Source organism: Sinocyclocheilus rhinocerous, unplaced genomic scaffold (assembly GCF_001515625.1).
Source record: "Sinocyclocheilus rhinocerous isolate Xijiao unplaced genomic scaffold, SAMN03320098_v1.1 scaffold3333, whole genome shotgun sequence".
NCBI lineage: Eukaryota > Metazoa > Chordata > Actinopteri > Cypriniformes > Cyprinidae > Sinocyclocheilus > Sinocyclocheilus rhinocerous.
Window position 1 is genome coordinate 41,682 of NW_015632780.1, and position 12,018 is coordinate 53,699.

The 12,018-nt window shown below is 38.6% G+C and overlaps 1 protein-coding gene across 1 annotated transcript in view; it reads right to left on the minus strand.

Moving 5' to 3' along the window:
• LOC107743060 (glutamate receptor ionotropic, delta-1-like) overlaps nt 1-12,018 on the minus strand; it is a 59,398-nt gene that overhangs the window by 38,407 nt on the left and 8,973 nt on the right. Inside the window, exons 3-4 of the mRNA XM_016556165.1 lie at nt 7,948-8,109; nt 5,209-5,328 (exon numbers count right to left, since the gene is read on the minus strand). Coding sequence (XP_016411651.1) covers nt 5,209-5,328; nt 7,948-8,109 — 282 coding nt within the window. The remainder of the gene's footprint in view (nt 1-5,208; nt 5,329-7,947; nt 8,110-12,018) is intronic.

Consider the following 12,018-nt stretch of genomic DNA (forward strand, 5'->3'; position numbering starts at 1 on the left):
ATATGTGACCTTGGACCACAAAACCAGTCATAAGGGTAAATTTTCCGAAATTGAGATTTATACACCATCTGAAAGCTGAATAAATAAACTTTCCATTATTTGAGAATATTTGGCCGAGATACAACTATCTGAAAATCTGGAATCTGAGGGTGTCAAAAAATCAAAATATTGAGAAAATCGCTTTTAAAGTTGTCCAAATTAAGTTCTTATCAATGCATATTACTAATCAAAAATTTAGTTTTAATATATTTACAGTAGGAAATTCACAAAATATCTTCATGGAACATGATCTTTACTTAATATCCTAATGATTTTTGGCATAAAAGAAAAATCTATAATTTTGACCCATACAATGTATTTTTGGCTATTGCTACAAATATACTCCAGCGACTTAAGACTGGTTTTGTGGTCCAGGGTCACATTTGTGAAATTTACTAGCAATTTCTGAGTGAACATTATTATTTTCAAAGTAAATCATTTTCTTCTTCTTCTTTTTCAGCGTACTATTAGTCAGCTTTAAAGACACAAAGTCAGTAACGTCTCCTGTTTCCCTCTCTAAGCTAAGTGGAGTGATATTTCACTCAGCATCAGAAACATCTGTTTTTGTCTGCTGTATTCATAGTACCAGGGCATCTAATAGCTTGCTAATTCAATAGCAAAAATGGACATATGCTACGCTTTTGTTTGGAGGCAAAGCCTGAGACGTGACTGTGACCAAGCCAGGCTTTGCTTTATCGTGATTAGCCACAGTATCACTTAAACGGCAGCTGTAGGATTTCATTGGACAGCATTAGACAGAACAGCTGGCCCAGCAAACTCTCTGGCATAGTGCTTATCAACACCTTGTGTTTATCTTTACACTGAAAACCTAAAGCTTAGCAAGAACACGCACTTTGACTGGTCCTTTGGTATGTGCATTTTAGTTATTTTGACTACTCGAGTAATCAGGAGGGTTGATCGGAGTTCTGTTCCGTTTTGGTTCATTTGTGTTTCATTACTGGACTTCAAACAGTGTCAAATGTTTTGAAGAATCAAATCACACAAAAATCAAGTAATGCAATCAATGTGTTTTCATGATCAATCATTACTACCACTTTTGAACAGTCCGAACGGATCTCAGTAATCTGTCATGCACATATTTATCTGTTTCTGGCAAACACTGCTTAATGAAGAGCACTGAACATCTATAGTTAGTGAACTCTATAATCACAGCTTAAATGTGCTGCCTTCACAAGGGACATTGACCAATAGTGGTATTTCTGTGGATTTGCAGACAAGGTAACATCAACAGCATGATTTAATATGGCAATAATTCAGGTGCATGCATTATATAAAAGAACAGTGGTATTACCATATGATACCACCACAGTACTGTTTTCTGGAGAAAAAAAAAGGAACGCATTGTAGGGACTTAACCGTAATTTAAGTCGTTAATTCTTGATAAGGGAATTAATCATTAATTTTATTTCTAGCTCAGGTTTTGAAAGAACTCGATCTGAGAATTCGAGGTCCACCTGATCAAAACTAAATCCAAATCTGATAGAAAGCTTTGTTGACTCCTGATTGAATTAATTCGAAGCCTCATGATGGTGATTCAGTGGCATATCCGTGTCCTGTTCATGAAATCCCTACAGCATATTTTAGAATTCTCAATTCTGAGTGAAATGTGCTATGTTTAAACAGAAAAGAAAATCTTTGTGTTATTATAATTGGATACATTTTAACTGTTAGTGCATGGCTATAATTTTAGACCCCCACATTTCGCATAACACCTATTTCGACACTCTTTTCGACCAATTTTAGCAATTTCAGTAATAACTCAGCATTGTTCCATCACATTGTCCCTTTCTAAGAGCCTTTGATTCCAAAGTAGTAAAGTAACAAAGTCTGCTGCAAGTTATATTATAAATTGAGATTTTGATTACTCTAAAATTTTGCCTTTGTCAGAAAACTGAAAAAAATAGGCTAACTGACTAATTATAATAGCGAGAAAATGGATAATTAAATTAGGATATAGTTGCATGTTTTAGTGTGGTAAATGGGTAGAAGAAGAATCAAAGGAAAACAATAGCTCTATTCTAAAACATAGTGGGAATAGAGCTAGTTGGAGTAGTACCCTTGCTGTTTACTGTCCACATAGACTGCTGCCACATAATAAGCTAGAATATTGCTAAGCTAATGGCAGTACAGTAATATGCTTAAAAATACAGAGTACAAAAAAAAAATACTCATAAGCTAACAGCATAAGTTGTAAGTCTCTATTAACAAATCTAAATATTTACATAAAAAAAAGTCAATTTTTCAAATATCAAATTTATTGATACTGTAAATTCAAACATACTTTCCACATAATGTTTTTCGGCTACTATGTAGTAAAGAAGTATGCAATTTTGGATCCAGCCATTGTCTTAGAGGCAAGGGAAAGTTGGATCTAATTGCAGTTCATTCAAAATAAATAAATAAATAAATAAAACATGTAAAAATACTGTACAACAAGGAACAGGGAACAAAAAACTGTGTCTACAAAATAAATGCACAAAGACAGGCAATGTGTTTGGTAATTAATTAATTAATTAAATAATATATTTACAAAACTGATGTTCATGTTTACTAATAGTGATACAACCCACTTAATTTTAGATAAATAATTTCAGTTGTAGATTTATAGTGGGCAAATTATAAAAAAAATTGACATAAATACACACACGCACGCACGCACGCACACGCACACGCACGCACACACACACACACACACACACACACAAGACACACGCACACGCACACACACACACACACACACACACACAACAACCTGTGATACTTGCTAATTTGTACATGCTCTTGGTAGATTGCATTGGTCATTATTGAAAAGCACTGGCTGTGTCTGTGTTCTTTCATTTGTGCATTGTCAGTAGATCACCCATATAATTTTTCAGCCCTATTGGTGCTTTTATGGATTTGCGGTCTCATGCTAATTTGCCCTATTTAGCAAATCTGTCCCATAGACTTTTAAGCAAAAACAGGGGTTACTATTACAACTTATCTCTTGTTTCATCTGACTTTTTTTGTTTTGTTTACTGAGCTTGTTGCAATAGATTGTGGAATTTCATCACCTGCGAAGGGTCACGTGACAATGTTTTTTTTTTTGTTGCCAAAATGAGGTACAATTTGGAACAGCCTTGCCCTGTTTACAATGCACTGCAACAACTTAAGCCTATCTACACTGGATGTGTTAAAGCGAATGTTCCAAAAAAAAAGATCACCTCGATAACTCTTTCCTAATCCATTTGTCCTGTTGTTGGAAATACACAAAAGAATGTCAGAAATAGAACTGGGTATCCGTCTATGCTGTTAGTGTGCTATTGTCAGCAGCATCATTTATTATAAGGGCTATTTGTGCCTTTGACATGACACAACATGACACAACGCCCTGTTCACATCCAGTGTAGACAGTGTAGAGTGTTAGTGATGGGAATGCGCCACAAACGTTTTACAATGCTGTCTTGGCTGGCAGCTCAGTAGATTTTCGTACAGAGCTAATATATAGAAGCAGTCAGAGAAAAGCCATTTAGAGAGACAGAGAGGCTAAAGACTAAGATAAGACAAAAGTGAACACTATAACAGGGTACTGAGTCACCCCTGAAGAAATCACATGAAACTTTTCAGCCTTCTTTCACCTCCAAAGGGATTCTTGTTTAGCCAGTAAATGTATTTGCCTCTGCTTTCAAACCATGACATATGTCAAATTAACAGCACGGCTCGCTGTTTGTCTCAATAGCAGGGTGGAATTGCAGTTGGCTACATTAATCTCTTCTTGGGTGGCACTGCTTAGAAGACTAAAGCTGGTGCTCTAATAATGAACAACAACAGGACTGAGTACACTTGACGTACCATTAGCTGTCCTTTCCTTTTATTATAGCTAATAAATGTGCTTTGTATGAGGGGGAGCCGGTACTGCCAGGGCCCGTGTGTGTGCGGGCAGGGAGTTAATGGTTGTGACACTGTGGATCCTAATGGCTATAATGTGATACAGTGGGTTCATAATTCAGGTTGGGATGCAGGGTGATTAAATCTTCATTAAAAGCAGACTGTTTCCTCTCCTGTATTTATATTACTCTTTATTTTAAATGATGGATGGAGGCAAACAGTTTATGGCTACAAAAAAAACAAAGCATGAAAATCAACAAATCCAGCTAAGAAGAGAAGAGAGGACAGACTATCTGTAATGAAAATTACTTGTGATTGTTCAAGGAAAAAACATAGCAAAAGCCAATAAAAATATTCAACTATAGGCTAAATAAACTATTCTAGTAGATGTGGAACTGAATAAACAGTGTGTAGGGAACACTAAGTCTCGCGTAGCCAGACCTTCAGGCTGACGGCTGAAGGTCTGGAATCCATGGCAGCTTTCTTTCGCCAAGGCTCGCCCATGAGGCCATTTGACTGACATGTCAAACAACCAATCACAGTTCGTTTCGTTCAATGGCACGTTTCGGGCAGTGGAAATGTCGCCACAATAACAGACCGGTGTGTAAAACTCTTGGACGTATTTTAAGGATTCTGTGCCGCGAACTTTAAATATTTTACATACTTTTGAGAATCCAGCGTTTAGTTGATCCTGCTAAGTGCTCGTCGTCACAGTTGTAAACATGACAGCTTTCTTCTTTCGTGAGGGGGTTTGGCGGCACGGCATCTTTGTTTCCAGGCAGAACGTTAAAGAACGCGACACACACATCTACCGGAAATCCTGTATAATTCAACCAATCCGATGACGACTTGAAGTGTTTCAACTTTTGTGTGCCGTATGCATCAGACGTTCAGCCAACAGTCCGTGGGCGTGACCTCTGAGGCTGAGACTAGGGAACACTTAGCTTATGCTGTTTAAACATAGGATAATAGGCCCATGTCATCAAGTTTGCATTAAAGCACATTTGGCCTGGCCCGTCAGGCCTGTCAGTCTGCCGTTTACATTCACCTCTCGGCTGTTTGACACAGAGGTGAGGGGTCAAAATGGCAGTCTGGGTACACAATCTGCACAGATGACATCAAGTCGACTTGTTCTCATTGACAAGTCTTTCTAAAAACCAGATTACTCGCCAGCAGAGAACTCAGTTTAAGTTTTCATTTGACTGGTAATGAAAAAAATCATGTCAAAAGACAGCTTTTACTCCAGGTACTAGAAATGAAAGCATGAGCTATTGCACTCACTCGTTTTATGTCTTTTCCAAACGTCTCGCTGAAGCTGGTTCCCAAAATTTCAAACTGAACGTGGGAATTTGATCCATTGTCCATGAAGTCCACAATTCCAGTGAGACCAGTTATATGGCCCTGTGGAACAAAACTGTCTGAATCAATACACAATAATGCAACACAGTAAAAAGAACTGAGCCAGATCAAAGTGCAATGTGCTGTACACTTTATGCACTGAATTTTACCAATTACAATTTTAAAACTTTAGGCTTCCTTGGGCTTGACCATAAGAATGGCCTCATGGCCTGGGGACACTGGGAGAGAGGTTTGGCTCAGTTGGCATTATCACTACTTGCCCAATCAGACCAGTGCTGCAGTTATACCATCAGTTCATTTTACATGTGAATATAGCTGCTGTTAAGCGAGCAGATACACAAAAGTGTGGGCATACACCTAGAACAAGTTCAGGTTTTCAGACGTTTTGTTGTTGTTGTCGTTGTTAAGTTTAAATGAAATGTAACTATATATATATATATATATATAAAACAGTTATAAACCCATATAAGTTTATTAACCTTTTTAAAGAAACGTTTTATAAAAGAAAATTTTCTTTAAAAGAAATTGTTTTCTTTACTGGTTTAACTGCACCACCTGCTTAGAGTGGTGTGGGTCGCTCAACATTTAAAAAGCATCACCATGAAAGGCTTATAGCTTTGACTTCAGACCAACCACTGGTTTGACTGTAGAGGGGCGGTGGAAGGTTCAGAGACAAATCTATCGGTGGCGTGTCCCTCTCAGGGCCGATTAGAGGCTTTCTGCAGTTCTGTGTGGCTCATATAACGTTAAAAGGGCGTGAAATTGAGGAACACGCACTAGACCGCTTGCTGCCCCTGAGAGCTCACAGAGACATGAGCTCCTAAGATGAGACATCAGCTGCTGCGGCCACCACACCAACTATTGTGCAGCCAGAATATTCAGCGGAGGCGTGAAATTCTGTATTGTTTTGTAAGATTTTGTGTGTATCTTACTTCTCTTTTTCCGTTTTTTTCCTTAGGTCTAAAGCAGCAGCATGTGCCCTGGAGACTGCAGTTTTTCGATTTGGCTCCTTTTAATGGTTAATTTTTCGTATTTAAAAAGAAAAAAAATATATATACATTTTTATATTTTTTTAATGGATTGAGAACTGCAGGAACTTAAAGAGCTTGCGGCTCAACTCGGAGCGGACAATGAGAAGTTGCGTCCGGAAAGGGCTTCACGAGAGGGTTAAGCAACAGTCATCGAATGTTAGGATAAATGCTGACACGGTACTTCGAGACCGATTCATTGAACACGTAAATGACAGCACATTGAGACGGGAACTTAAACAGCTTGTGCGTTGACAATCAAGTTCCACATTGTTAGATGTGCGAAGTAAAGCCCTTCGCTGGGAGCAGGAGGGGATGCCAGGGGGTGCGAGGGCCCGAAGTTATCCGTTCCTTTAGTATATGGCATTCAGTATGCCGTTCAGGGGATTCGTGGGTGGGGACTCGTAGTTCGCCCCGCGGTCTGAATTGGGTGAGTTAAAAGAAATGCTAAGAGCACAGTCAGAGCAAATAAATCCGCTTACGCAAAACTTTGCTCGATGGCAAGGTTCAGATATGCGTAGTCGAGTGCCTCACAGTGGTCCTGTGATTTGTGGAATGTGCCAAAAGCCACGTCATTTTGTAAGCGAGTGTGATGAGGAGCGGCCTCCCCAGCGCACTCTGTATTCCACTATTGGGGGGTCGGCGGACCTCTACTTCTGCGTAATCAGAAAATTAGTGCCAACCGTGCTGTAGAGCCCCAGCTCGGTTGAGGATTTTATTGGCTCCGTTTTTTTTGTCAAAAGATCCGGTGCCAGATTCCTGCTTGATACTTTCCACGAGCAGTGGAAAATGTAAGGGACGCAGTTGGGTTACCAGGGTTTGTATTTGGCATTTAGTTCTGGGATATTTCGGCCGTGGGACTGACACCTTGGTAGTTTGTAATTTATCGTCGGGACGACGACACAAGAACAGGGGGTAGAATGTAGTGATGTTGTCAAAACGTCACCATCATTAATTAGGTGGCCAATGAGCGACTGCCCGGTTAGGGTATACAAGTTGGTTGGTTCTGCCTCTTGGAGTGCGTCATGGTTGAAAGGCCGCCCCCTCCCTCCTGTTATGGCCTTCCATGTGTGTTGTTAGGCTGCTGAGATATACTGGGTGCGTGCGTTGTTTGCTCTCAGGTAAGTAATGACGTATGGGAAGCTGGGGGAAATTGTGTTCAGCCTAATATGAGTTTTTGTGTTTCAGTGCGGTGTGCCTTCACGGCCCCCATTGATTGTGGCCTCGCAGTGTAACGTAGCCCAGGTCGTAGCACCAGCTGTTGTCACGGTCACCTTTTAAAGAGGAGCCTTTAAAGAGGTTGTTGTATGATCCTTAGAACTGTTGTCATGAGCATTACACCATCGTATTAACGGGTAGGTAAATCGCTCTAATAGCTAAATAACCTCGGATGTTTTATTGTAGTTGTAATTGTGCTGTATGTGTTTTGGAATAGGTTGAGCGGGAGGGGTAATTAATACAGCTCATTTCCTATCCTGCATTGTTCGAGCCAATTTTCCCCGGTATTCCGGGGTGGCGTAATCACTACAACTGGGGCCCCTTGCTACACGTGCTATATGTGATATCCCCCCAACAGTGTGACAAGCAGCAAAACAGACTCTCTGAAAAATTCCTGACATCAAACGCATCGTACCTTTTGGATTGTCTCCAGCATGGACCAGCCTCCATTCCAGGGCTTGGTTGACTTCCTGATGCAGTTGAGGCTGGCCATACTGTGCCACTTTCGGTCCTCTAATTTCCGGTAGAATGCATTGGCCAGCATCAACACGCTATCATAAAGGTACAAATTGGACACCTGAAATCAAAAGGGAAAAAAAAGAGATGCATTAAAATTATTTTTACCAAAACCAAAATGCTGCATTCACTTAGCTGAAACTATATGAAATGAAAATAAATTACGCTATTTAATAATCAATTATTATTACATAGTAATAATTAGTACTAATCACATTTTTTTTTTTAAATAATCAACACTTAAATAAAAGTGAGTTTACATTGCACACAAGTCTTTATATCAACTTTTTATTGATATAATTATGTTTCTACTCTAAATTTAAGTTGAAATATGTTTAAACACCTTAACACTGGCAGTAATAAAAACTAGTTTTCATGACAGATTTATTCAAACATACATTAAATACATTACATTAACATTGAATAACGAAGACAAAATATACATATATAATGAGTATGTAATATAGTGCATATCTTTCGCAAAAGTCTCCTTTCCTTATTTTAACTAGTTAACTAGTGATTTATGGACACAAAGTGGCTTTAATGAGGTAAATGTAAAGTTACATTTGTTTACAAATTGATTTATTAACGTCTTTCTGCGGTTGAAACACAGTTTTAGCGATTACAGACATAATACATTTCAGTAAGTTGTATTGTTTTTTTTCAACATACCCTCTGTTCTGATGCTCATTCATATATATTTGTGCAATAACTACTAGTAAAATGAAAAGACCAACCCTGCGTCCCAATGTTCATACTATCCATCCTAAATAGTATGTGAGATTAGAATTAGTGTGTCCCAAAGCATAGTATGTTGAAAAGAGTATGCCAAAAGTCCCCATATGGTCTACTATGTCAGGTCGATTTTTGAAGTGTGGATACACGCACACTCTAATGGCTAATATTACCCACAATCCATTGCGCTTTGACAAATGATTCAGTTGAGAACTAAAAACACGAATAAAATGCGTTAAAAAACTACAAACATTGTGGATGCGAGCGATCAACGCTTAAGTAGAGAGGTTTAGATAAAGGGCTTAGTGTTACTAATAATCAACATTTAACTTGGTAAATAATATATATATATATATATATATATATATTAGGGGTGGAATGGTTCGCGGAAAAATTAAACCGTACGGTTCTCCACACACAGTTCGGCACACGCTAAGACCGCGGTTCAACTTAAATCTGACAACGCATCTGTAATATGGTTTGCTATAAATAACCAGTGTTGGGCAAGTTACTTCCAAAATGTAATACAATATATATTACTAGTTACTGTCTTTTGACAGTAATTAGTTACATTACAATATTACTGTCTCTGAATTGTAATGCATTACACTACTTTTGAGTTACTTTTGAGTTACTTTCATCCAAAATATCCACATAAGTATTGTAAAATGCCAAAATGTAGTTTAATGCTGCTCATTCTACATCCAGTGGAGGGTAATGTGGTAGGTCTATATAGCATAAAATTATAAACACATAAGCACAACTACACCCATGTTGTACACCTTGTCATTGATGACTGCAATGTTAATAATTGTAATTATAGGCCTATAATTCAATTGTATAAATTAATAGACCTGTTAAAAAGAAAATAAAAAAAATCGCGGGGGGTTATCGCGGGTTGGCATTGAGAGTGACTGACAATTGATGGTCAGAAAAAATTACTAAATAGATGTGTAAAAAAAAATACATAAAAATAAAATAAAAAATTGAAAAATGTAAAAAATCCCTACTTTCTCTCTTTTCTATGTGCGTTCATAAATTGTATTAATTTGTAAGTGTCATATTTGGCAGTTGGCATTAAAGTTATATGACTAATAACAGTGGCATATGAGAAGTTTATACCAAGAAAAAAAAAAAAGTAAAATATGCCTTTTTCGAAGCTGCTGTATATATATATACAGTGGGTACGGAAAGTATTCAGACCCCCTTAAATTTTTCACTCTTTGTTATATTGCAGCCATTTGCTAAAATCATTTAAGTTAATTTTTTTTCCTCATTAATGTACACACAGCACCCCATATTGACAGAAAAACACAGAATTGTTGACATTTTTGCAGATTTATTAAAAAAAAAAAACTGAAATATCACATGGTCCTAAATATTCAGACCCTTTGCTCAGTATTTAGTAGAAGCACCCTTTTGATCTAATACAACCATGAGTCTTTTTGGGAAAGATGCAACAAGTCTTTCACACCTGGATTTGGGGATCCTCCGCCATTCCTCCTTGCAGATCCTCTCCAGTTCTGCCAGGTTGGATGGTAAACGTTGGTGGACAGCCATTTTTAGGTCTCTCCAGAGATGCTCAATTGGGTTTAAGTCAGGGCTCTGGCTGGGCCATTCAAGAACAATCACAGAGTTGTTGTGAAGCCACTCCTTCGTTATTTTAGCTGTGTGCTTAGGGTCATTGTCTTGTTGGAAGGTAAACCTTAGTTCCAGTCTGAGGTCCTGAGCACTCTGGAGAAGGTTTTCATCCAGGATATCCCTGTACTTGGCCGCATTCATCTTTCCCTCAATTGCAACCAGTCGTCCTGTCCCTGCAGCTGAAAAACACCCCCACAGCATGATGCTGCCACCACCATGCTTCACTGTTGGGACTGTATTGGACAGGTGCCTGGTTTTCTCCACACATACCGCTTAGAATTAAGGCCAAAAAGTTCTATCTTGGTCTCATCAGACCAGAGAATCTTATTTCTCACCATCTTGGAGTCCTTCAGATGTTTTTTAGCAAACTCCATGCGGGCTTTCATGTGTCTTCCACTGAGGAGAGGCTTCCGTCGGGCCACTCTGCCATAAAGCCCCGACTGGTGGAGGGCTGCAGTGATGGTTGACTTTCTACAACTTTCTCCCATCTCCCGACTGCATCTCTGGAGCTCAGCCACAGTGATCTTTGGGTTCTTCTTTACCTCTCTCACCAAGGCTCTTCTCCCCCGATAGCTCAGTTTGGCCGGACAGCCAGCTCTAGGAAGGGTTCTGGTCATCCCAAACGTCTTCCATTTAAGGATTATGGAGGCCACCGTGCTCTTAGGAACCTTAAGTGCAGCAGAAAGTTTTTTGTAACCTTGGCCAGATCTGTGCCTTGCCACAATTCTGTCTCTGAGCTCTTCAGGCAATTCCTTTGACCTCATGATTCTCATTTGCTCTGACATGCACTGTGAGCTGTAAGGTCTTATATAGACAGGTGTGTGGCTTTCCTAATCAAGTCCAATCAGTATAATCAAACACAGCTGGACTCAAATGAAGGTGTAGAACCATCTCAAGGATGATCAGAACAAATGGACAGCACCTGAGTTAAATATATGAGTGTCACAGCAAAGGGTCTGAATACTTAAGACCATGTGATATTTCAGTTTTTCTTTTTTAATAAATCTGCAAAAATGTCAACAATTCTGTGTTTTTCTGTCAATATGGGGTGCTATGTGTACATTAATGAGGAAAAAAAATTAACTTAAATGATTTTAGCAAATGGCTGCAATATAACAAAAAGTGAAAAATTTAAGGGGGTCTGAATACTTTCCGTACCCACTGTAACCTCTAAATATGGTGGTTTTTTTCTGGCGGTATTTTGTGATTTATGGAGCGATTAAAAGAGAGATCCCCTCAGTAAAAGCCTTTAACTCTAATATGTAAAAAAAAAATTGGACCAGGCTTTATGCAATGTTCAGTTTATTATTCTGGAAATATATGCAAATGAGTGCATATTTAATTAGATAATGCAACGTTTGCATATGTGAACATAATGTTACAGAAAACTTAAAGGCTTCATTTGGCCAAAAAATTTAAATTGTCATCATTTCCTTACATCAAGTTGTTCCAAACCTGTATGAGTGTTTGAGCACAGAAAAATATATTTTGAAGAGTGTAGGTAACCAAACAGTTGATGGTAGCCATTGTATTTTTGCATACTGTGGCTACTGTAAACCATAAACTGTTTGGTTACCAACATTCTTCAAAATAT